Here is a 27,184-nt window from a genome sequence, read left to right on the forward strand (position 1 = left end):
TTCCCTCCCTTCGCCGGCTGTTGGACGGCGGGGACTCAGGCAGATGCAAACTGTTCCGTGGCTCCCGCCGTCGGGAGGCGTTTGAAACGAGATTCGGAGTGCCTCTGAACATGGGCCGAGTGTTTCTTTTCAGCACTGAGTAGCAGAGAATCTGTTAGGTCCCAGCTCCTCCTCCTCCCCAAAAGACCAATCAAACGCATAAAACAAGGTTTAATTAATGCTTCTGTTGCAGAGGGTATTGGGCTGCTGTGCTTTGGTTCAGGAACCGATGGCCACCCGAGTAGCCCGACAGGTGTGAAATAGCCTGCTAATTTCTCAGGTGAGGGAGGAGCTACGAATTAAAGAACGAGGCGAGTCCCACATTTACCAGGAATCCGTATTCTCCGACTAGATGCCCTACTCCCAATTCCCAGTTAAGGGAGCAGGATTTGGACGCAATGAGGAAAGTGGAAAGGCTGTAGCTTCAAAAGGTCCCAGATTCCATCCCTGACACCTGCAGGCAAGGCTAGGAGACACACCTGTCCTGAAACCAAGGAGAGTAAGTGCAGGCCACATTGAGGTAGATGGGCCCCTGGGAGTAGCCAGGATTTATTAGGGGAGGTGCAGAACCAAGTTATCTGCCACACAATTGGTCAGTTAAGTATTTCTATTTATTTACTTGACTGGGGGAGCAGCTGCCCCCACCGCACCCCCCTAGCTATGCCCATGGATGAGCCATTGGTCTGACATGGTTTACTATGTCCCTGTGAAATATGATGAAGTGGCTAGGCAGCAGAGCTGGCCTGCAGGTGAGACGGGGTGAAGCAGCCGCTTCAGGCAGCAGAAATGCAAGAGGCAGCATCCTATCTTCCCCACCACTTCAGACATCACCGGAGCAGCTGTACTTTGGTGCTAGTGTCCCCCCCACCTTGCAGTGGAGGGCAGCCAACACTGAAGCTCTCCAGAACAACTCCCTCTTGGCCAGTTTGAGCAAGAAGAGGGGGTGTTCCAGACAACCTTGCAGAGTTTTGCCCTCTCCCTAGTGATGAGGTTTGCAAAGGCCTTTCCTTTCTGGTCCACATGTGTCTAGCCTTCTGTCTTTCTCTCCCCCCCCCTCCCTCCCTCTCATTCCCCCTATAACTGTATCTAGATTTTCTCTTACTCTTCTTCCCATTTCTGACAATGTACGTACTCAATTGCCTCTTCTCACTTTCAATCAATACTCATCTATCTAAATACATGCTAATAAAATAATAATCTGATTTAAATGCTTTGGAAGAAGGAAAATGGGTATACATGTTTTAGAATAAACTGTAATAATAAATAATATTTTGTAATTCCCATAAATGTGGCAGGTGTTTTCATTTTCCCCTACTCTCTAAATAATCGGGAGTGTCTGTAAAGGCAATGGCAGGCATGAAACTATTAAAATTGTAAATCTACACCAGGGAAAGCAGTGTACAATAAATTGTTATTCATGCTATGCATCAAAAATACATCTAGAGAAAGGATCAATGTATCTCATTAATTCAAAGCCAAGGAACAACCATTTGAAAGTATTATGTCTTCATAGCTATTAAAATATTTATAGCAATTGCTCATTTTTCTTCTAACGTTTCTGAGCATCTTGCTGTTCATCTTGTATTTTCATCTTTTGGTAGAAGACATTATTTCACATCATATATAATAGTGAATGTATAAGAGAGAATCTTCTACTTCCTCATGGAAGTGGTTGCGGATAAATTTACTCTTGTCTCTTGACAAATTTACAAATGTCTCTTGACAAACCCAATACTGACAAACCAAGCTGCTGCAGCATGTTGGAAAGGGCCACAGGGAGGTGGCAAAACATATGCAGAAGTTCCCAGCTTCAATTCCTAAAAGTTCTAGGTAGTAGGGTTGGAAATGTCACGTACCTGAAATCCTGGAGAGATGCTGCCAGTCAGTGTAGACAATACTGAACTAGATGGACCAATGGTCTGACTTGGAATAAGGCAGCTTCCTATGTTCCTGTGCATTAGGAACTACAGAAGAATCGTCTGTCCACACAGTTCATGTAGGGAAGATGCTTCTGCATACGGGGGCCAAACATTTATTTTGTTGACCACCCAACTGCCCAGCCAACAAAGTCCTCACACTAAGTTCAAATGAAAACACCAAGTTTAATCAATAGCTAGTCTTCAGATTTAAATGCTCTACCACAACCATGATGGCTATTATCTTAAAATTTCAAAGTGATGTTCTAAATAATCTGGCTTATTTTGTGCGGGCAATAGCATAGGTGCAGAACAGACCTGCCTTATATAAAGGTCTGAAATATAAAGTTGCTACGAAACTACTTCTGAAACTTTCCACATATTATATCAAGTACATGATGTAAAACTATTCTGGACTGTTAAGAAAATAAGGTACTCTTACTGAACATTATATCCCAACATCTGTAAAATATGTATTTTTACAACCTTGGTCAAACAAGTTCAGTACAGAAAAGTCAAACACAGGAACATTTTATTTAAAGCTGATAACATATATAAAATTACCTTTGCCTATTTCTGACTTCCCCTGAGTATGAACAAAAAAATGCAACAAAATCTGTAATACTACAAACCAAAGATTGTCCCATCTGTCAAGGAATCTGAAGACAGTCACAGAAGACTCAGATGTGGCAAATGTTTCCCACCAGAGGTACCATCCTCAACACTTCAACTCTCCCATAAAATAACTCCTCTATCTCCTTCCTCTGGCACAAGTGGGACTGTGCTGAGTGCAAATCTGGATCTCACCATGTAAATCTGGATCTGGATCTCACCATGTATATTATACTACTGGAAGTGATTCCATTTGGATTACTCCTAGTCCAGTATATTGGGTTTGATTTGAATTAATAAGTCTAGAAAATTCAGTTCCTAAGAAGAAGCAAGAGTGTGGACAAAATAAGACAATCCAGATCTGGCACAGCAGTGCTTTCAAAAATATGGCTTGAAGGTACAGGCTGGAATGTAAAAAGAGTGTTGTATCCTACTAAGATATAGTCATAGTAGATGCATTGAAATTAATGAACCTAAGATAGCCATGTACACTAATTTCAATGGGTGGACTCTTAGTGGGAATAACACTGGATACAACCAATCTCTCAGTGGGATTAACACTTGATACAACCAATAATCATGAATGAACTAAACAATTTTAATTGCATATAAGAGCCAGGTGCCAAGCAGATCCAGAATGGTGCACTTTTTCATTTCCAAAAAGCCTTGGCTCAAAATGTTTACAGGGGCAGACCTTCACCAAACAGTCTCCAACTTTCTGACAGGGTTAAAGAAATTATGGCATTTCTCATTATAGACTCTTCAGTATTGCTCCATAAAAACTAGTCATTCTTTTTGGTGTATCAGACATGTAAGTAGAAAAGCCTTTACACCTTTTCCTCCTTAAAAGAAAAGTAACTACAGGATGAACTGAGCAGTAACATACGCAATAGATCATCCAGCCCCATAACATTAATAAGATCAAGTCATTTCACACATACTTAATGTTTATGCGATTGTTTCTCTTTTCATCACTATAAAGTTTATAGTATAAAATATTGCGGAGTTGTCTTCCTCCTTGATCTTTTATATAAAATGGTAAAAATAAAATCTGGCATCTTTATAAAAAAATAAATGTAAACCAGGTTCTAATGAACAAGCAGCAAACTAGTTTGGCACGACAAAGAGGGCTTGGGACTTCAGTTTCTCAAGCAGTAGCCCCATGCCCCATGCCAACCACCAAGTTTTGGAACTGAGGACCATTTCATAAACAATTAAAATTGCATGGGAAGAAGGCATGCTGTTCAAAGTAAAACATTCCACTAGACTCCCAAATCTTCTAGGTGCACTCAAAAGAGCTCATCATATCCCTTTCCATTTGGGCTTAGTTAGTTAAGTGCACCTTCTGTCCCTTGAAAAGTATGCCCATCTCCACCAAATTTTTCCATTAGTAGGCACTAAAACCATGGAAGTGAGAGCTGGACCATAAAGAAGGCTGATCGCCGAAGAATTGATGCTTTTGAATTATGGTGCTGGAGGAGACTCTTGAGAGTCCCATGGACTGCAAGAAGATCAAACCTCTCCATTCTGAAGGAAATCAGCCCTGAGTGCTCACTGGAAGGACAGATCGTGAAGCTGAGGCTCCAATACTTTGGCCACCTCATGAGAAGAGAAGACTCCCTGGAAAAGACCCTGATGTTGGGAAAGATGGAGGGCACAAGGAGAAGGGGACGACAGAGAATGAGATGGTTGGATGGTGTTCTTGAAGCTACCAGCATGAGTTTGATCAAACTGCGGGAGGCAGTGGAGGACAGAAGTGCCTGGCGTGCTCTGGTCCATGGGGTCACGAAGAGTCGGACACGACTAAACGACTAAACAACAACAAAACCACCACCACCAGCTGTATCAGAAATCTCACTTGCTGCGTTGGTATAACTATCCATATTAGGTCACTGATTTCCTGCATAAAGATAGGTGAGCAGGACTCTCTTCTGGCATACAAGCAGAAGTGTTTTGCTGTTTCATTCAACACTCTGATGTATAAAGCGTTACTTATGGACAACAGGCATTCAAGCCATCTTACTATCACCATTTACCGTATTTTTCGCTCCATAAGACGCACCAGACCACAAGACGCACCTAGTTTTTGGAGAAGGAAAACAAGAAAAAAAATATTCTGAATCTCTGAAGCCAGAACAGCAAGAGGGATCACTGCGCAGTGAAAGCAGCAATCCCTCTTGCTGTTCTGGCTTCTGGGATAGCTGCGCAGCCTGCATTCGCTCCATAAGACGCACACACATTTCCCCTTACTTTTTAGGAGGGGAAAAAGTGAGTCTTATAGAGCAAAAAATACGGTAACCAAAGTGGCCACACCTGATGACATAACCATGGAACTGGGGTAGTTAACCTTGATATGGTAACATTCAGTATTTATAATGTACCATATGATAATGACATTAGTGGTGCTTGGATCTGGATTCAAACCTTGGGGGAAATCACAATCTGATATTTCTGTCAAATGGAAATAACAAACAAAGCTGTTGTAGGGATGAGGAGTTATAATTTAAACCATGTCTCCCTGCATCACATGTTTTATATGAACATTCACAAATCTGCTATATGATCTGATGGCTTGCTTTTGTATCTTCTTTATAGACATGGAAGCTGATGGTGTTTCTCTCTCTCTAAGAGCTTGTGGTAGCATGGTAGTAATTGCCCACAGAGCAATGTTGCTATTTCAGTTCACAGGTTCAGCAGGTTTTTGCAGTGCTTAAAAACCTGCAAAACCTATTTGACTAGAGGCAATAGTGGGTCAACAGAAATGAATGTATATACCATGGGGAATGTTGCATTTATCATACTACTACCATTCTTAGAAAACTGCTCTCTCTCCACAGCTAGGGTACCTGCTGCTCTACTTTCAATTAAAATACCTGAATATTCTTTCCCTGCTACATATGTTTCAGCAATTAAAGTGACTGGCACATACTTTGTACTCAAAGTAATTACATTAGTGCCTTTTGTTTTCATGTATAGCCTCTCTGCAATATCCTGAGAGAAATCTCAAGTCATCACTTCATGAATGTATCCAAGAAAGAAATTATTGTTAGCCTTCTTTCAGGTTTTACAGGCTGTGCAGTTTCCTGTTTCATGTGTCATCTTCTGAAAGGCACTGCACAATGAGACCAAATTTATGCATTGTAATTACCAAGTAACAAGTGAGTCAAGATTACTTTTTAGAGATGGTCTGCATGTTGCTGTTCTCTAAGATAAAACTGCTTGCATAATTCATGATGACAAGGAGGCCTCAATAAACATGAAGAGCTCTGTGCAAATGTCATTTTTGAGACCACAATATCCAAGGCACCACAATTACAACAAAGCTTTATCCCATAATAATTTATATCTGTGCCCCCATCCCCCGCAACTTAGTAAGATGAGCAGAAGGAGTAAACAGAAACTAATCATAACGCACGATCAGTCAAGATGGGCATCCTGGTAGCTTAGACGCAGTGAAAGGAGCTGAGCTAGTTTTTTCTCTTCCTTTCCGCTGGAAAAAAATCGCTTTTATTTTAAAGTTGCCTTAATGAGAATCTTCCATTTGTTTTTTTATGAAACTGCCACAGTTCATTCCAGGTGCAATGAAGGCAAAATGCATCATGCTGAAACACAGTCACATTTTACAATATTGGTTAATGTTGTCTTGAACTGTGCTGAATCTGGTTTACAGGTTGCATTTTGGGTGCCTCTGGAATGGACACATGATAGAAGTTTGGTAAGCGGATGTCACATCGGAATCCTTTCCCCAGGTTCACTCTGTCATTCAGAGCATAGAGCTTATCGGCAATGTCATTCCCAATTAGAATCGAAAATATCCGTGAGATGAATCGGTGTTTAGCAAAGAGTAAATACATTTTTTTCCTCCTCCAGGCCACATATCGACAGTCTGTTTCTGCTGTGAGGGTTACCTGAAAGAAACATTGGGAGAGGGAGAGGGAAGGGGAGAGAGAGAGAGAGAGAACACAGAAAGTTAAAATTATATCCGTGCACTGATGTCTTTACAACTGAGATCCACCTTCCTTTGGTGAAGGAAAATGGACCATTATGTGTTTCCTCATTCTGATGCAACGAAGAGATGTGTTCCCAGATCAGTTATTGGATCAGGAATTGAATGCACATCCAAATATGTGTCTGAGCATGGATACTATATATGGGGGCAGCAAGTGGGGACATCTTTTGAGAGACCAATTGAGGGCATACACTCTCCACCCTACTCTGTAACCTTTTATACTCCGGGGAGGATCCATTATTACAGTTTAAAACAGAGGTTTTCAACCTTTTGAGTCCACTGCTCCCTTGACCAACTAAATTCTTTCTGTGGCACCCCTGTGGGGCTCAGGAACCCAATTAAGTCACCCCTTGCTTGCAGAGCTAGCCGCCTCTCACCCTTTTACGAACCCCCTCCCTTGTGGAGTGTTCCCTCAGCCTCCTCTCCCTCTCCTTGGGAGTCCTCCAGGCAGCTGCCACCGCTGATCTCTGAGCTGTCCCCCTTGCCCCAAAAAGAGGTGCCTCCTCCCACTGCCCCACAGGGGCCTGGAAAGTACCTCCTGGCCAGCCCCAGAGGCACCATTCACCTGGGGAGCTTGTAGCCAGGGCTACTGCAACATACAGCTGTGCAAGTCTCTGGGAGGCAGAGATGCAAGAGGGGCATCAGAGGAGGGAGGGAAAGAAAGAGGGACAGTGTTGTCCGCAGCACCCCTGACCATCATCCAAGGCACCGCAGGGTGCCACGGCACACTGGTTGAAAACCATTGGTTTAAATAATGCTGTGCATGTGCAGACAGGAGGAGGAACATGTGTTCTGTACAAATGGCAAATCAATAGATCTGTTTCCATTTATATCAGCTTAAGAAATGGGCTTATACAGTGGAATGAAGAGCAAGAGGAAAGCTTTCAAAATGTTCTCTCTGGATCTGGAAATCTTTTTACTTCCATCATCATTTTTTTTAAAGGCCTCACTATGTTAGTAACAGAATGCTTGGCTCTTTGAATTTGTAGCACCTGTGTAGAGCAAGCCTCAATATCAGGGAAACCTCACTGGCTGGCATTGCAAGCTATCCAAGATACGAGTATTTACAGAAATTCTCATGTTGAGTGTTTCTGCCTGTAAGCACCTGTGATTTCACTGCTTCTGGATGGAAGAAGGAAATAAAAAAGATCTAAATCCATAGCATCCTCAAATGTTTACTCCAGTTTGAATGCTCTACATCATTAGAAAGGACCTTTGTCCCCAAGCAAGCTTTAATTTTGGCTGAGCAGTTGCTGGAGTCTCTGCATCTTGGATTCTGCGAAAGAGAGGATGTTAGATTATCCATCATATCTGCAAAATCCCCCTACCTGAAAAATGCCTTCTTCTGTGGGTCTTAGTGAATCCCATTCAGGCGAATCCAGAAACTGGAGTGGGAAAATATAATGCAGAAATTCCCCATCCACTGTCACTCTGATCCTAACAAAACAGAGCAGTGTGTTAATATTGTTAGCACAGAGAAAAGGAATTAGATTAGTTCTTTTAAAAAAGCAATGGCTGGGTATGGATAAAATTTAGTTTCCACAGATTTCATAACAACCAAAAGAGCTTCATTTTCATTTTGGGTGCATACTAGACATACTGCAGGATATCAAAGAGAGCAGATATTAAACGTTATCTCACACAGTTCAAAGTTTTCCATTTTTATGCCAAATTATGTTGGGAAGTTGCATAATAAATTTCATACATAAAATGTTCATCTTTCAAATGTTATAAGCAGCAAGTGACAATACATTAATAATACCATTTGCACATGCAAGGAACAAAAAATAATTCCAATTCATGTCTTCTTAAAGAGTTCCTGAATCTCCTTTCCACTGAGTTTTTCAGAACACAAAAATGTATAAAACAGAGTCATCCATCCCAAAAGATAAGCCTGACTCATAAGCTACAGCGCCAGAGGGATAAGGGAGCTGCATTGTGGAATAATGTGTCTTCCGGACTAACCCAGCCTTTTTATCATTTTATCATTTATCATTTTATAACTGAGATGCTCCTTCCTTTGGTGAAGTTTTCCAAAACTGCACAAAAGTGAACCATTATGTGTTTTCGCACTCTGATCCAACTAAGAGATGTGTTCACAGATCAGTTACTGGATCAGGAACCGAATGCACATCCAAATATGTATCTGAGCATGGATACCGACTATATATGGAGGCAGCAAGGAGGGGACATATATTTCATGCATTGGGTGTTAACTGATGGATGTTGTTACCATCGAGATGTGGTGGCACCATGCTTAGAAAACCTTTTTTAAAAGGATTATTCAACATTATGGAAGGTATGGTCAATCCATTGCTATTGGCCAACATATAAATGAAACCAGTATTCAGAGTCAGAATGCCTATGAGCAAACAGGAGAGGACTCGCCTTCAAGCACTGCTTATGAATTTCCAAAGGTACTTGGCTGACCACTGCTGGAAACAAAATGGTGGCCTTGATTGGCATTTGCCAGTTTCAGAAGGGCTACCACGTACAGGCAGCAGATCCCTGCTGACACACAGGGACCAGAAAATGTGCCATATTTTCTATCTACAATGTGACAGATGGAGCTTCCCCTAGATTGGTGGCACATTAGGCACAACTCACACACCAATTTAAAGATTAATATATTTTTTAAAAGATGTCTCAATTCCCAGATCTTCAAAGAGATGAAACTGGTCACATAGGCAGCAGTGTTCTCCTCCATTACCTTGCACACTCATAAAGCAGAATGGTTTTAGAGAATACATAGTGGTGAACAAGGTTACTGAATTTAGTGTTCAGAAATATCCAAGTTAATTTTTAGACTTCACATTACATAGCAGAAAGCATGGCTGAGGGCAAGGAGGGAGGCAGAGCAATGTAAAAAGGGAATCTGCTATGAAGAGGGGAAAGAGAAACACACACTGCCTGGTAATCCTATTTTCTAAAACTCAATTCAAACTTCCAAGCAGTCATTTCTCTTTACATTTTTCATTTATATAGGTGCTTTTTATAGAAAAAAGAAAGAAAGAAAGAATAATTATGAAAGCTATTCTTCCAGGGAAGCTAAGTCTTACCAGAAGCTGCAGAGTTAATGTTTTTTGGCACTTGCATGGATTTGTAGACTACAAGTGATAATTAAAACACACCCTTCTTCCCCTCCTTAAGCTGTGGCACCTTTGGTAGTAGAAATGTTTTTGCACTCAAGTTTAAAGTGTCAGAAATGCTTACTGCATTCAGTTTAAACAGGAACAAAAGAAAAACAAAATACAGCATTCTTGATTATTGTTCTGTTTCTAAATTTACAAGCAGGGTGTAAGAATGATACAAACCTTCCTGACAGAAGCAAGGAGAGCTTATCAATTGGTGTTTTGCCTTGCACGGCATAACAGTGCTCCTTCTCCAGTGTAACTACTTCTTCATCACAGCACAGGATGATCTTTCTAAAAATTGTCATTGAAATCCCCAGGGGCCGGAACATAGCAAGGTAAAGCTCCTGGAATTCTTTGTCAAAGGCAACACTCCGGACTTGGTAGGCCACATAAATGAACTGTACAAAGCATATCACAAACAGTATAAAATTCCAAGAGAAAATGTCAGCTGCACAGACATCCAGCCATGACCAGACAGACGAGCAGAGAAAACCTAGTCCAAGCAAAAAGAAGACGTAGAGCAGGCCAAAAATGCCACTTCCACCCATGTAGCCAACAACAAACAAGATGCTGGCCAAATGATAGATTGATCCTTCTGCTTCCGACTTCCAGTTGACACAGATTGGGTGTGCATATATCAAACTGTCCCAAAAACTTGAGTTGTCTTCCATGGCTGGAACATCCAATTGATCGGTATTGATTGTCATTGTCTGTCTCTGCGATTTCAAAAACTCTGTTAAAAAAATAAGGTTGTGACAGAATAACAGCCCATCATTTCTCCAACTTTGCCTTCATTAGCTGGTCCATGCATTCTATAGCTTAAAGAGATGCAAAGTTACTCAGCTAGGGAAACAGTCTTCTTAGACATCCATACTGTTCCAAGTTGTGTCCTGAGACTTCCATGTGTGCTTGGTTCATGATGTTACTGATCTGTCCAAGAGAAAGAATAAAGAGGAAGGGAAAGTAGAAACATAGAAAGGAGCATTTATACAACTGTTTTGATATTAAGCCACAAAAAAAGTTTGCTTAGCTCAAACTATGTATTTCCAAGGCTTGGTACAGACCTTTATTCGATACAATATTATTATTCATTTGTATAGTATTTTCACTGTTGACTCCTGTGCACGATTACTCAGGTTCAGCAAGTTCAATGAGGCTTGTTCCCAAGTAACAGAAGAATCCAAAGTATAGAAAGCTGACTGAAGGTGGCATACATGGTTCTTCCCCTTCTTATTTAATCCCTACAACACCCTGTGGGGTAGGTTAAGCTGGGAAGCAGTGACTGGCCCAGGGTTACCCAGCAAGCTTCATGGATGGGTGGGGATCTGAACCCTGGTCTTCCATGTCCTGGTATGACATTCTAACACTACTCCACTCTGGTTCTCTCTTATCTGACAACATAAGTAGCAGTATTTTTTTAATATATATTTTTAAAGCAAGCTAAAAACTGCCAAAGTGGGCAACATTTACAGGTCATCCTTAAGTTAATGGCAACAACAATAACTTGGTCCCAGTGTTGTACACAACCTTCAATAATATTCTTTAATTGCTCTTATTTGTCCCAGCGTGAGGTGGTTAAGTAAATATTAAAAAGAAGCACAATGGCTTGAATCCAGACTTTATCTTCCTTGGACCAAGGGGCTCTTTCTGCCCATGGAAGTGAATAAGCAAATAAGAGTAGATGTGACTTTTGCAGATATCCACCTCCCCCTGCAGCCCCCAATGACCTTTTTTGTTTTTTAAGGAGGGGGAGAATTGCAAAAGTTGCCTTCCCTCTGCCCCACCCTGCTCTATCAGCAGAAGCAAGGACTGGATCCAACCCAATAAATAATGGCAGTTCTAATATACAGGGCATGTGAAAAAAAGTGAGTGGAGTTTTCCAAAGGGATCCCCTCCCCAAAAGTCTGAAGGCATGCAAAGCATATTGGGTGAAACCCAGGGAGGTTGGACCTGATGGCCCTTGTGGTTCCTTCCAACTCTACAATTCTATGCTTCTATGAAAACAAGTCAGCTGTTGAAGTCCAGCAGGTTTCTGGCCCTATTGTCTGCCAGGATGGTAGTTGAAAACAATATCTAAGCCACTCTGCCTGCTTTGGAAGAACATCAGGATGGTATAGTAAATGAATTAAATTTTAATATAAACAGTGTTGTAAATTTACATGCACCTCAACAGTCTTCTTATACTTTTAAAATATAGTTTTCAGGAGCAGCTGCTGAATGTCTGAGGTTTTTCTTCTTGTTCTGTTGAAAGTGTAAAGCCCCACTGGCTTTGACTCAGTTCTAAGAGTAAAATTCACCTGTGCAAAATGACATCAAGCTGCAGGCACAGCAGGAAAGCAAAAATTACAATTTGCCTTTGAAATAATTACCATCAAAACCCCCGAAAATAGAGCAGTTTTAAATGTCAGTGCTTTTCTGTGTTAAAGAAACCAATCATCCATTCATTATCTTCCATGGGGAATCAATGGAGCTTATTTTTCCTCAGCCACTCAATCACTTTGCTCTCTGAATGCTGAGAGGATTCAGCACTTCAAAAGTGCCATTGCTGTGGTGAATGCAAACAGAAGCTCAAGCAGGGCATGGAAAATTATCAATATCACATTTCTCAGGTGATATGTTTTAATTCTTTTATGGGCTTCTCAAGAGACCATTCATAGCACGATCTGAACAAGCTGTTGCTAGGCTTATGTTCACACAAGCAGAGTCTCTGTGTAACAAAGAGCTCAGTTCTGCTTCAGCTTGTGTTGCAAATAGTTTGGATGTAGAACAGAAGAATAAAGGCACGGAGGCATCTTGATAATGTGGAGTAAAATATAAACTGCTTCAAAATACAATGCACAAAATAATTATGGAAAGGGAAACACCACAGGAAGTATACAACAATTCAAGAGATAAAGAATTGTTTGGACCAGTCAATATATGTTACAAAGGATACCTGAAGTGTACCTAGCCATCCTTTAGAAGAGGGGTGGGTAACCTGAGATACTCCAGATGTTGACCATGCTGGCTGTGGCTGATGGGAGTCCCAGCCTCTAAATCATGGAGCCTCAGTTTAATGAAAATAGAATCTTATGAGATCAGATCCCCCCCCCCATTTCGTGCATTTCAAGAGGGATGACCTAAACCTGTCCTTACTGCATCAGCAAATAGCCCTTTTGACACCAAGGTATTTTAAGAAACTGGACCAAACCTTAGAGGAGCTTTTAAGAGCATTATAAATGGTTAATGCCTCCAGAACAGTCTGTTTTAATTGCATCCTTCATCATACTTTACAGGCTCCTTATTATAGTTTTTGCAGATTCAGTGTATTCATCTCAGAAGTCCAATCACAAAACAGCCAAGTACTAATCAAAGAATGATAGTTAAGGTGGGATAAGTCCCACGATTGGAATGTAATAATGGAGGGATACAATCTATTTCAGAGAAACAGACCAGACAAAGTGAGAGCATTTGGGTCAAAATTAAGGGAGAGAAGAATAACAGAGACCTCATTGTGGGAGTTTACTATAGATCCCCAAGCCAAACGGAGGACATAGATGATGCCTTCCTGGAACAGATGGCCAAGCATGCAAAAGGAAGGGAGATAGTAGTAATGGGGGACTTCAATTACCTGGATATTTGTTGGATGTCAAACTCAGCCAAGAGCATAAGGTCAAACAGATTCCTCACTGGCCTTGCAGACAACTTCATTGTCCAGAAAGTGGGAGAAGCAACAAGAGGAACAGCTATTTTAGATCTGGTCCTAACCAATGTTGATGACCTGGTTAGTGGGGTAGAAGTGGAAGAATCATTAGGCGCGAGTGATCATGCTCTTCTGAAGTTTACTATACAGCGGAAAGGAGCAGCCAAGCATACTAGGACTCAATTTCTTGACTTTAAGAAAGCATACTTCGTAAAACTTAGGGAAGTGCTGGGTGAGATCCCATGGACAGTAATACTAAAAGGAAAGGGAGTTCATGATGGCTGGAAGTTTGTTAAGAGGGAGATAGTAAAAGCAGAACGTCAGGCAATACCAATGAGACGGAAACATGGAAGGTGCCTAAAGAAGCCAGGGTGGCTATCTAAAGAACTTTTAACTGAGTTAAGATTAAAAAAAGATGTGTACAAAAAATGGAAAAGGGGGGAAACCACCAAAGAGGAATTCAAACAAATAGCCAGCACGTGTAGACACAAAGTCAGAAAAGCTAAAGCACAGAATGAACTCAGGCTTGCTAGAGAGGTTAAAAGCAACAAAAAGGTTTTTATGGATATGTCCGTAGCAAAAGGAAGAACAAAGAAACAGTGGGGTCACTCAGAGGAGAAGATGGTGAAATGCAAACAGGGGACACAGAAAGGGCTGAACTCCTCAATGCCTTCTTTGCCTCAGTCTTCTCCGATAAAGAAAACAATGCCCGACCTGAAGAATTTGGAACAAATGATTCAGCAAAGGAAACACAGCCCAGAATAACTAAGGAGATAGTACAAGAATACTTGGCTAGTTTAGATGTATTCAAGTCTCCAGGGCCAGATGAACTGCATCCAAGAGTATTAAAAGAACTGGCAGATGTGATCTCAGAACCACTGGCAGTCATCTTTGAGAATTCCTGGAGAACAGGCGAAGTCCCGGCAGACTGGAGGAGGGCAAATGTTGTCCCTATTTTCAAAAAGGGGAAAAGAGAGGACCCAAATAATTACTGCCCAGTCAGTCTGACATCAATACCAGGGAAGATCCTGGAGCAGATCATTAAGCAAACAGTCTGTGAGCACCTAGAAAGGAATTCTGTGATCACCAATAGTCAGCATGGATTTCTGAAAAATAAGTCATGTCAGACTAACCTGATCTCGTTTTTGGACAGAATTACAAGCCTGGTAGATGAAGGGAATGCAGTGGATGTAGCCTACCCTTGATTTCAGCAAGGCATTTGACAAGGTGCCCCATGATATTCTTGTAAAGAAGCTGGTAAAATGCGGTCTTGACTATGCTACCACTCAGTGGATTTGTAACTGGCTGACTGACCGAACCCAAAGGGTGCTCATCAATGGTTCCTCTTCATCCTGGAGAAGAGTGACTAGTGGGGTGCCACAGGGTTCTGTCTTGGGCCCGGTGTTATTCAACATCTTTATCAACGACTTGGATGATGGACTCAAGGGCATCCTGATCAAATTTGCAGATGACACCAAATTGGGAGGGGTGGCTAACACCCCAGAGGACAGGATCACACTTCAAAACGACCTTGACAGATTAGAGAACTGGGCAAAAACAAACATGATGAATTTTAACAGGGAGAAATGTAAAGTATTGCACTTGGGCAAAAAAAATGAGAGGCACAAATACAAGATGGGGGACACCTGGCTTGAGAGCAGTACATGTGAAAAGGATCTAGGAGTCTTGGTTGACCACAAACTCGACATGAGCCAACAGTGTGACGCGGCAGCTAAAAAAGCCAATGCAATTCTGGGCTGCATCAATAGGAGTATAGCATCTAGATCAAGGGAAGTAATAGTGCCACTGTATTCTGCTCTGGTCAGACCTCACCTGGAGTACTGTGTCCAGTTCTGGGCACCACAGTACAAGAAGGACACTGACAAACTGGAACGTGTCTAGAGGAGGGCAACCAAAATGGTCAAAGGCCTGGAAACGATGCCTTATGAGGAACGGCTAAGGGAGCTGGGCATGTTTAGCCTGGAGAAGAGGAGGTTAAGGGGTGATACGATAGCCATGTTCAAATATATAAAAGGATGTCACATAGAGGAGGGAGAAAAGTTGTTTTCTGCTGCTCCAGAGAAGCGGACACGGAGCAATGGATCCAAACTACAAGAAAGAAGATTCCACCTAAACATTAGGAAGAACTTCCTGACAGTAAGAGCTGTTCGACAGTGGAATTTGCTGCCAAGGAGTGTGGTGGAGTCTCCTTCTTTGGAGGTCTTTAAGCAGAGGCTTGACAAGCATATGTCAGGAGTGCTCTGATGGTGTTTCCTGCTTGGCAGGGGGTTGGACTCGATGGCCCTTGTGGTCTCTTCCAACTCTATGATTCTATGATTCTAACCTAAACCACTAGCAGAATTCAAAGTGGAAAAACACTGCACAAGTGTTGCCTGATGCTCTTAATCCAATGCACGTTACACAAAAGGTTAGAATGGTTAAAACTTAGCCGCATTTTGAAGGCCAAACTAGACCAGGAGCAGGGAACATTTTTTTTAGGAATGTAAGTGCCTGCAGCATCTTGTTCTCACTATGGTAGCCCTCAAACAGGACTTGAGCACAATAACACTCTCCCCTCCTGTGGTTTCCAGCAACAGGTATTATGAAGCAAAATTTTCAGCCTGAGTATCACATTCATTTCTGGGCCACATTCCAAGGGCCACATTCCAATGGTGAGGGGCCAGAAGCAAAAGTAGGTAGAGTCTAGCTTCCATTCATTACACCTGCTTAGATGCTTCCTTCTATGTGATTTATCCATTTTTTTGTTTATTACGTTTATATCCTCCCTTTCTTCTGAGGAGCTGAAGGCGGTGCAAATTATTCTCACTCTGCGCCTTCATTTTAATGTCACAATGATCCTGTCATGTTGGCTAGACTGAGAGACAGCGAGTGGCTGAGTCATAGCCACAGACCAGGACCCTTCAGAGGTGGAGACCTCTGGTAACTGCAGCTCTGAGAAGGAGATGGATCCACACCACGGGCTTTCCCATGTGCATCCACAGGCACAACTTCATGCCCTTGGATCCTGATGAGCCACATCTGCCATCAGACTCTGATAGCTAGTCCACAGACTCCTCAGGGGATCAAGAGAGCCCTGAAGAGAGATCCCCCACAGCCAGGTACCTCAGGACCCCAAAGGAACCTATGTCTGCAGAATACACCAGCCATTTAACTCACCAGGGTGCAGCACTCAGAGCTGGGGTCTGCTACCTGATATTACTATAAAACTCAACTAGCTGCTCCAGAACAAGTTCAATGTTTTGCCTCAGCTACAGGAGCATTATTTGTGGTCCTGAACCGCATCTTCTTTCTTCCTCCAAGAGACAGACTTTGCCATCCTGCCTGCCTGGGCAACCAGGCACTACTGACCTTCCCTTTTGGGGGGGGCATCACTCCTTCCTAGTGATGGGCATCACTGCAGATCATAACACTTCATAGCTCATATAAATTACCTTACCATAGTTTTTCTCTGTACTGTATTTTTTGTTTTTATATATTTATATTCATTTTTCTGAGAAGCAGCTGTATGAAACATGTTTTCATCCCTAGGAATGCATATTCTGATTAGCAAAACCTTGAATGCTCTTGCATTATTTTGAGGAAATACCCAAGATTCTCAAGTTACTCATGAAATCCAGGAACAGACACATTAAAACAGGACACAGTAAGCAGTTTCCCAGAGTACAAAATAATCTAGCAGTTAATCAACAGAAGCCCATAATATATAGAGAGAATGCCAAATTATTCAGAGCTTGTGAGAAATATTGATTTAGTGGTCTTGTCTGTGTTGACTATTTGTTATTTTGAGGCATGTGCCAACTGCATAATTGACATAATGTACACAAAGGGGAGCCCAGTTCTTGGGAGTTGAATTTGCAAGTTAAGAATTTATTATTGCTTCATTCAGAACAAAAAATCTAAACACAACTCCTGTCAGCATAAGTAGAGTATGCTCTGGGAAATCAAATGTGGCACAGTACAGAAATCAACGTACTGCTGATGGTAAACAGGACTGACCTCATCCAGAGAAACTGAGTTGCACTCAGACCAGGTTGAAATTCACAAGACATGCTAGTTCCAACTGACTTTAGTTCCAATGGTTGTAAAAAGATTGAAGAAAGATTAACTTCTCTGGATGGGGCTTGTATGCTTTGAAGAGTTCTTTAATCAATAGACAGCATAGGGGGGGAAAGACAGAGAAATGTTCTGCTGAATTGCTTGCACTATCACTTGTAGAAGCAAATCCCAATTCAGTAATTTGCTGCAATCTAATTTAAATGGTTTACATCTAACAGTAGAGTTTAACAATTTACAGCTGTACAGCTGTCTCCTCCAGTACTGAATTAGAATCACTTTTGTCCAACAAGAGATAACATAAATGTTTCAGCCGTTTCTTCCTAGAATCTTTATCCAATTATTACAATTTTCTGGCGCAACAACACATTAATTGTACCAGGAGTATTTTTATAAACACAGACACATCCAGTTTGTCCACGAATTGTTTGCTTGCTACAGGGAGAGATAGGGAATTGCAGAAAATTGCCTCCCTGTTACCATTTCCGTTGCTGGACTCCTTCCATCAGTGGACAGACACCATTGGATACCACCATTAGGTTCATATAGTCATATTATGGCAGTGAATTATGAGAAAGTGCACTTACACATTACCTTTTTCCATTATGTGTTTTCTAATTCAATTGTACACACATTATTTCATTTATCATAGAATAAATAGCATTAACAGAATACAGACCTGCTTCTTATTCACAACCTCTGTTTCCTATTCCCAATCTTATATTTTTTCTACCACTTCTTGTTTCTGTACTTTGTCCTATTACATGATTTGAACTTTCATTGGAAACTTGGTTTATTTAAAAAACAACAACAAACCATTTCTATTATGGCAAGGTATTTTCTACACCTTTATCTAAAGGTAAAGGGACGCCTGACCATTAGGTCCAGTCGTGACGTGACTCTGGGGTTGCGGCGCTCATCTCGCTTTAATGGCTGAGGGAGCCGGCGTACAGCTTCCGGGTCATGTGGCCAGCATGACTGAGCCGTTTCTGGAAAACCAGAGCAGCACATGGAAACACCGTTTACCTTCCCTCCGGAGCGGTACCTATTTATCTACTTGCACTTTGACATGCTTTTGAACTGCTAGGTTGGCAGGAGCAGGGACCGAGCAACGGGAGCTCACCCCATCGCAGGGATTCGAACCGCCGACCTTCTAATCAGCAAGCCCTAAGCTCTGTGGTTTAATCCACAGCGCCACCTGCATCCCACACGTTTATCTAGCCCTTTATAAAATTTAATCCCTTTTGGGATAAGTAATCATGTTTATTTAACTGGCTGAAATGGCATAGGTGCAAATATATATTTAATTACATTTTAAAGAAAACCAACCCCCAACTTGCCAGGAACTACTCTATGTCTCAAATGTAATGTTTAAAAGCTGCTTGTCAGCTAATGAACTGTGATTGAACCCTGTAAATTCAATACAGTATAACTTTGCTGGTATGTTGCATAACCACATGATGTTCCTCCAGGCAATTTGCTTACCAACAAATTAAGTTCAGGAAGCTTTTCTGTTTCTAAACTAGAGACCGAGGAGCTTTTCTTATTCTAATTTGTGGGTGATGGGTTTACTTTGTAGAGTATGAGTTTGTTGGCTATTACCCAATGTTTTACAGTTCAATCCTACACATGCCTATTTAGATATAAGATACATTGAGTTCAATGACAGTTGCTCTTTGGTAAGTTTGTATAGTGCTGTAGCCTTAATCAATACAGGGGAAAGTAGAAGTTAAATAACAGAAAAGTGTTCTGTGTTCTGTCAAATACATGCTAGTTATAACTAATAGGTTTAATATTCATGTGAATTGCACAGAAAAAGCTGGTAGTTTTTAAAGAGATTTAAAAAATACTGTGAAACAGGAGGTAGGAACCCCAGAAATAGTCCACTTTTGAAAACTGATCAGGATGTCTTCAGAATCATTTGGTAGAATGTGTCATAGAATCATAGAGTTGGAATAGACCACAAGGGCCATCGAGTCCAACCCCCTGCCAAGCAGGAAACACCATCAGAGCACTCCTGACATACTGTACTCTTGTCAGATACTCTTACGATCATCCTCTAGATATGCAAAATGATGTTTCCTCAAGTCTTCTGTACAGCTGTTAGTTTAAAGGGCTTACTTACTGACATTTGTGTTTGGTGGCTATCAGTGACTGCTCAAGGTTGAATGCAGCTAAGTCCTACTCAGAGTAAACCCACTGAAGTGAAGAAATGAACAAAAGTTAGTCATGTCTATTAACTTCATTGGTTTCCTCATTGGGAGAGATAATGTTGAATACCTTCCAGTAAGTTTTGTTGCTGACTAGAAAGAGTAGGTTGTTGGTTTTGTGAACTGATGGTGCTTTGGCATGCAGAGAAGGGGACCAAGATGATTAAGGGTCTGCAAACCAAGCCTTGAGAGAGCTGGTATGTTTAGCGTGGTAAAGAGGAAACTCAGAGGAGATATGATAGCCATCTTCAAATATCTGAAGGGCTGTCACAAGGAGGATGGAGCGAGCTTGTTTTTTTTCCTGCTTCAAAGGCTAGGACCTGAACCAATGGATTCAAGTTACAAGAAAGGAGATTCCAACTAAATATAATGAAGAAAATTCTGACAGTAAGAACTGTTTAGAAGTGGAATGGACTCCCACAAGAGGATTCTCCTTTCTTGGAGGTTTTTAATGTTTTTAGCAGAGGTTGAATGGCCATCTGTCATGGATGCTTTTGTTGAGATTCCTGCATTGCAGGGGGATGCACTAGATGACCCTTGGGTTCCCTTCCAACTCTACAATTCTACGATTCTATGGTTTGCACATGAGCACCACCTGACTGGCTGCCTGTCTGCTCTCTCTACTCCCACGCTTAACTTGTAGATTTGCCAAAAAGCAAGTATTTCCAAAAAGTGTCCATTAGTCTCCCAGAGCTCTGTTCTTAAAGCCTTCATGCTTCCAAACAAAGTAACTTAAGCAACTGCCACACAGCCTTGGATCTAACAAAGTGAAATGTCTCAGAAGCTTACAGTTGTGACCTCGGAAGATCCATAAAGGTGGTGGTGATGAATCACCCAGTTTGCGTTGAAAATACTGCATTCATTCTAAAGCAAGTACTTCTGAGTTATTGAAGAATAGTGGGGTGTTGTTTTTTGAAAGAAAAGTATGTGATGCAAAGTCACTTGAGATTTTCCTTTTATCAGTTTTGTAAAGCCATTCTTATATTATTTTTAAATACATATCATCAATGGATGTGATGGGACTTGCCTTCTCCCCCTTCCTTCGCAGCCCTCATGCCTCAATCTGCTTCAGAGGGTTCCCCCACCTCAGGAACAGGTTTCAGAGGTACATGGGGGCCACAGGGTGGAGGAGAGGAAGGGAAGGTCCTTTTGCAAGCAGAACACCATAACTAGATTTCACCATGTGAGATAAAGGCTTTTTAAAGAAGCAAACGAACACTGTAATAATATAAGACAGTCATAATGTTTTTTGTTTGCAGCCTGAATGTTTTTTGTTTGCAGTTTTGCTATGCTGCATTAAACCTGACCAAAAAGAAAAAAAACCTAATCAGAAAAAATTGAAACACAAACATCCGATTTAATCTGTGAACATGTGATAGCAAGAGGAACTGTATGATTTTTCTTCTGAGGTTTTAACAATTATCTGAGAGTAAGTTCCACTCAGTGGGGTTTACTTCTGGATAAACATGTGAAATTTGGTGCAGAAACTCAACATGGTTCTAAGAAGTATTATAACTTACATCACGGGTCAGCAAACTTTTCCAGCAGGGGGCCATTCCACAGTCCCTCAGACCTTGTGAGGGGCTGGACTATATTTTGAAGGGGAAAAAATGAATGAATTCCTATACCCCACAAATAACCCAGAGATGCATTTTAAATAAAAGCACACATTCTACTCATGTAAAAACACGTTGATTCCTGGACCGTCCATGGGCCAGATTTATAAGGTGATTGAGCCGGATCTGACCCCCGGGCCTTAGTTTGCCTACCCATGACTTAGATCTTGGCTTAAGGGACGGCTTGCAATGCACATATATGTACCACAGGAAATGTAGCTATTTGCATATCCTATTTCCTACAACTGAAAGGATACAATGTAGGATGGATAGTAATGTGGAGTGATGAGTTCAAATCTTGGCTGCTCCAGCTTCCCAAGAAGGAGCAAGTGAAATGCAGAGCCAAACGGCAAGTACTTGCCCTGCCCTGTGCTCTCTCAGCTCGATGTGCTAGTGACACCCATTCATAAAGCTTTTTTTCTGAAAAGAATCCAGCTGGACTGGAGATGTTATATGCACCACTGTCACATCATAAAGCAATAACCCAAACTTTATGATTATTTTTTTTTTGCTATTGCAGATAACCTCTGCAAGGAGCTGGCTTCCCCTCTGCTATTAAACCAAATAAATCATACACCTCTCCCGGAATTCATATGCAAGTCAACTGCCATCCCATCAACATTATCACAAGAATGCTGGCACCCCAGGTTTCTCTAGTGACAGACATCTTTACAGCATTACCAAGTGGATCTGAATTCAGTATTATAAAAGCTCCCTTGCTGAATGTGTGCTTTGTTTTGTTTTCTAACCTACGAGCAAGCAAACTGTGGCAAGTGAAAAAATAAACAACTAAAAAGCACTGGTGCATCAAATGTATCATTTTCCTGCCAAGTTTTACAATGTTACGTATCTTCAGAGCTGTTCATACATTTTGGAGAAAAACAAATACTTGTTTTATCCCTCTATGTAGGTTGGTATACAAATTAAATTTATTATTATTATGTGCTAGCATCCTACCTGAGAGTTTCCATGTTCACTGACACTTAAGAACCTTTTGCATTGCCAACACCCATTCATGATGCAAAGAATGCCTCTGGTCTTATGTAAGAGTACATTTCTCTCATTAGACCACAACCAGACTCCGCATACCCTGGAAAATGGGCAAGTGCTTCCAGTGTCCCTGCAACATTTAATGCTGTTCTGTCTCTTGTTAAAACCTGTACCCACTTGCTGAAGGAAGTGGTGAATCTGTGGTTAACTCCCATCAGCCCCAACTAGCATGGCCAATGATGGGAGTTGAAGCCCAACAAAATTCTGAATGGTCAGATTATCTATCCCCACTGTAAATACGCCATGTACAAAATTGAACCGGATCTACATAGAGTTGAATTGAAAATCCCAAGTCCTTTCTTATATCAATGGGGCAAATAATTATAGCCACTGTTGTGTAGTGGTGAAGACCACCAGGAGACTAGGGTTCAGATCTCTACTCAGCCATGAAGCTCACTGGGTGATCTTGGGTCAGTCACTAACTTACCTCACAGGGTTGCTGTGGGGATTAAGGAGGGAGTGAACCATGTATTCTATCTTGTGCTCCTCTGAGAAAAGGGTGGGATATGAATGCAGTAACTAAGTAAGTATTTCTACCTCATGGTTGGCTTCCAACCTACAAAATGAAAACATGGCTATGCTTCTTATTATTTATTTGTTGCATTTATATTCTGACTTTCTTCCATCATGGAGCTCAAGCAAGTGTGTGCATGAGTTTCCCAGGTGATCTCACACTGAGGAACTCTGCTGCAGGCAGCTGATTGTATGTCATATGCCTTCAGACCATGCCCTTCCTTCTAAGTCCCTACTGGACTCTGTGGGACTTATGGTACTTCAGAGTGGCATAAGATTGGGCTGCAAGCATGAGTGTAGCCAAGGAGGGGAACAGGGGACAGCTGCCATCCAAATCAAGTAAATAAATAAAAATACTTAACTAATTGACCAATCACGTTGCAGATGGCACAGTTCTGACCCGCCTAACATAAATCCTGGCTAGGCACATGGATGCAAGTGAGTCTTATCTAGGCCATGGCTCAACAAAAACACAACACAATCTGTTTGTTTTAATGTGAGCCTCCTTGGCTTTGTCAAAGAAGGTCAAGAAAAGAATAAAATCCACAAAAGTCTTGTAGCACTTTAAAAAACTAACAAATGTATTACTGCACTAGACCTTTGTTGAATCTAGTCCACTGAAGCTTATGTTAGTTTTGAAAAGTGCTGCAAGGCTGTGGTTCCTGCTGCAGCAAATTAACACAGCAAGCCCTCTCTAAACTGAGGTAAGAAAACGTCTTAGTGAATAAAAGTGTGTACAAAAAGGCTGAAGTTTCGATCTTGGACTAGGTACACATAAATTTTAGTGTTATGATTTGGGAATGCCCAAAGACTATTTTTGGTATGCGCTAATTTGTAATTGTCAGATTAGTGTGACAGAACCATAGTTCTAGACTTGGAAGGGATCTCCGAGATCATCTAGTCCAGGGTTTCCCAAACTTGGGTTGCCAGCAGTTTTTGGACCACGGTTCCCACCATCCCTGACCCATTGGTGCTGCTAGCTAGGGAGCATGGGAGTTGTAGTCCAAAAACTGCTGGAGACCCAAGTTTGGAAAACCCTGATAATCCAACTCCCCGTTTCAGCCCCGTTTCAGGCACAAATTATCATTTCAAGGAAGGCCTGTGGTCCAGCACTCCTCATTTTAGAAATTAAACCCTGCAATAGGGACTGGGACCATTTAAGGTCAACTCAGAAGTGGCACCCATGAATCTTAATTGTTCCCCCTTCAAAATACAGTGGTACCTCGGGTTACATACGCTTCAGGTTACATACGCTTCAGGTTACACACTCTGCTAACCCAGAAATAGTGCTTCAGGTTAAGAACTTTGCTTCAGGATGAGAACAGAAATCGGGCTCCGGGGGCGCGGCAGCAGCAGGAGGCCCCATTAGCTAAAGTGGTGCTTCAGGTTAAGAAGAGTTTCAGGTTAAGTACGGACCTCCGGAACGAATTAAGTTCTTAACCTGAGATACCACTGTATTCTTAAATAGCATGACATACAAAGTAACGCCTGCTCCGTGCTATCCCCTGCCCCAAGCTGGGCAAAATCGTCCCTCCGTGCTTACACTTCCTTTCCCTTCGCTCCCGGACTGCCTCGCTCTCTTATCTGCCCGCGGCAGACGGAAGGGGCCGATCAGTGCCTCTTCCCGCTCCCGCAGGAGCTCGCCGCCTCCCGGAGTTCAAGGGGAGCCAGCGCCTGAGGCGCTCAAGGCGGCGACCGCAAACCCTCCCAGGGGGCTCGGTCCCAGAGCAGCGCGCGAACTCGGGCGAGCCAAGTTCAGAGGGTGGGGCTTCCCGGGAGCCTCGCGCCTCGGCAGCCTTTCCCAGCACAGCTCTCCCGAGAAGCGCCCTCGGCAGCCGCGCCAATGAACCCCGAAGACACACACACAGAGAGAGCCGCCTCGCCTTTCCTTCCCTCGTCTGGAAAATCCCTCCGCGTGTCCTTTCCCCCCTCTCTCGTCCCCTTACCTTGCCACCAAGTTTGCCCGCCAACGCCGGCGACGCGCCTCCGTCGCTTCCTCAGCCCCGTCCCGCCGCGCGCCTGGCAGCGCTGCCGCCGCCGCTGAGAGAGGCAAGCCGAGGCTTTGACTAAAATAGGCAGCGAGGGGACCGCCACGAGAAGGGCTGCGGGCGGCGCCTGAGGAGAAGAGCGACCCCCAGCGCGCAGGCTTCCTGACACAACTTCAGCTGCTGCCGCCGCCGCCGCCGCCGCCGCCGGACGACTTCTTGGGCGGCCCCTGCCCGGGCATGTGGCGGCTCCTTCTGCCGCCACTGGGACGGAGCCGTCGGTGCACGCGGAGCGGGGATTGGCTAGAAGGCCCAGCAGCTGCCTATGGAGGACTGCCTCCCCCGCGGAGCCCACGGCTGTGGACTCACTGGGGGGGCTGCCTGACGCGGGAAGCCTGTTGTGGGGTTGATGGCAAGTGGGAAAGGACACGGGAGTACCCAGAATGCATTTCCCCCTCTGTAATACCTTTTTTGCCCGCCACACACACATGCAGCTGGAATACAGGAATTCCACAATATTTTATTTATTATTATTATTTATACAGAATGGTTTCCCCAGCCACGCTGGGCGGCTTCCAACAAATTTTAAAATACAATAGTCTATTAAACATTAAAAGCTTCCCTAAACAGGGCTGCCTTCAGATGTCTTCTAAAAGTCTGGTAGTTGTTTTTCTCTTTGACATCTGCTGGGAGGGCGTTCCACAGGGAGGGCGCCACTACCGAGAAGGCCCTCTGCCTGGTTCCCTGTAACTTGGCTTCTCGCAGCGAGGGAACTGCCAGAAGGCCCTCAGCACTGGACCTCAGCGTCCGGGCAGAACAATGGGGGTGGAGATGCTCCTTCAGGTATACAGGACCGCAGCCGTTTAGGCCTAGGGCTCTAAAGGTCAGCACCAGCACTTTGAATTGTGGTCAGAAATGTACTGGGAGCCAATTTAGGTCTTTCAAGACCGGTGTTATGTGGTGTCTGTGGCCGCTCCCAGTCACCAGTATAGCAGCCACATTCTGGATTAGCTGTAGTTTCCAGGTCACCTTCAAAGGTAGCCTCACATAAAGCACGTTGCAGTAGTCCAATCACTATTCTGAAGCAATTAACAATTACACACACACACACACACACACACACACATATATGTATCTCAAATCCCATTACAGATGGAGACTGGAATAAGGTTTCATTAAAGGATTTCCTAGGCTGCTTGCTGAAAGTGTCCTGACAAAGGATAAAATCCAAACAACTATTTAAAGCAACAAATCAACAGCTGATGAAACTATATTGTTATAGCACAGCTAAAAAGTTGACATCCCTACTCTATTTTTATTATTTAGATGTTCATTTTTTTCATTTTCATTTCCTTAATGCTATATTTGAAACATATGATTATTTTCATTTTATTTCTTTTATGTCTCTTCAAAGGCCCCCAAGTTCCCATCACATCTTTTAGATTACGAACCTAGCACACCTAATCTGCTTTACGACAGCAGCTGTCACACTTGCTCAAACTGATGGCATTTTCTTTTCTTCCGAAATTAAACATTTCCTTGGAAGACTTGTGGAGAGGTAGATAGCTTCTACACCCCCCCTTTTTTGTAATGATATTTTGATCCTACAATGTATGAAACAGGCACCTGCCCTTGACTTGCAGGCTTCTTCAGATCCTTTCAACCTTTTCAGACAGGAATTAAAATGAAGCTCCAGTTTGTAAGGAAGTATTATCAGCTCTTTCTAAAGGGAGGATTTCCACAATAATTCATTTTTAAATCATGCTGAAGCCTCAACAAAAGTTGACTATTCAGAGGATTCTTGTAAATGTTCTGAACATAAGAAGAGCCCTGCTGGAACAGAACAGAAGTATCCTATTTCCCACAATGCACTTGGCAATGCACAACAGGTGGAAATTCCCCTTCCTTACAGTTATTCCCAAATAATGGGTATTCAGAGGCACACTGAGCCTGATACCTGGAGTTTCCATATAGCCACTGTGACTACTAGCTGTTGATACATACTTCATGAGTTTGTCGAATACCCTCTTAATTTCAACTAAGCTTCACAACATTACAGAATCCTAGAGTTGGAAGGGACCACAAGTAATCTAGTCCAACGCCCTGCAATGCAGGCATGTTTTGCCCAATGTGGAGCTCAAGCCCATGACTGAGTGTGCTTGGTCTTCAATTTTTCCCACATGGTGCATTACTCTCACTAGTTTGGAACATATGACTGCTGTTTGCAGTAAGTGCATACACCACCATTGCTTTGGCATTCACAGATGTCAGCTAACACCCAAGATTAGTTTGGAAACAAATCCACAGGTAGCAATGGTATTGTTGTGTTTAATTTAATGGTCTG

The 27,184-nt window shown here is 42.5% G+C and overlaps 1 protein-coding gene across 2 annotated transcripts; it reads right to left on the reverse strand.

The window, feature by feature from the left end:
- Positions 1-5,890: 5,890 nt before the first annotated feature.
- On the reverse strand, positions 5,891-25,115 carry POPDC3 (popeye domain cAMP effector 3). 2 transcript variants are annotated; one of them, XM_081186773.1, is made up of 4 exons: positions 24,802-25,115; positions 9,891-10,640; positions 7,905-8,013; positions 5,891-6,475 (listed from the first exon to the last, which is right to left on the reverse strand). In XM_081186773.1, exons 2-4 carry the CDS (start codon positions 10,415-10,417, stop codon positions 6,200-6,202), a joined length of 912 nt encoding a protein of 303 aa, XP_081042899.1. In that variant the 5' UTR covers positions 10,418-10,640; positions 24,802-25,115; the 3' UTR covers positions 5,891-6,199. The 2 variants fall into 2 exon arrangements, with proteins under 2 accessions (XP_081042899.1, XP_081042900.1); XM_081186774.1 differs by lacking the exon at positions 24,802-25,115 and adding an exon at positions 24,399-24,476.
- Between the last annotated feature and the right edge of the window lie 2,069 nt (positions 25,116-27,184).

The sequence above is a fragment of the Podarcis bocagei genome (assembly GCF_964188305.1).
Source record: "Podarcis bocagei genome assembly, chromosome: 3".
NCBI classification, from domain to species: domain Eukaryota; kingdom Metazoa; phylum Chordata; class Lepidosauria; order Squamata; family Lacertidae; genus Podarcis; species Podarcis bocagei.

What these genes read in the sequence shown, in the direction of transcription:
- POPDC3 (XM_081186773.1), bottom strand. Translation starts at nt 10,417, where the DNA reads ATGACAATCAATACCGATCAATTGGATGTTCCAGCCATGGAAGACAAC. An exon ending in TCCTTGCTTCTGTCAGGAAG is followed by an intron (nt 8,014 to 9,890) that starts GTTTGTATCATT and finishes CTGTTTTGTTAG; the next exon opens with GATCAGAGTGACAGTGGATG. An exon ending in CAGAAGAAGGCATTTTTCAG is followed by an intron (nt 6,476 to 7,904) that starts GTAGGGGGATTT and finishes TGTTTCTTTCAG; the next exon opens with GTAACCCTCACAGCAGAAAC.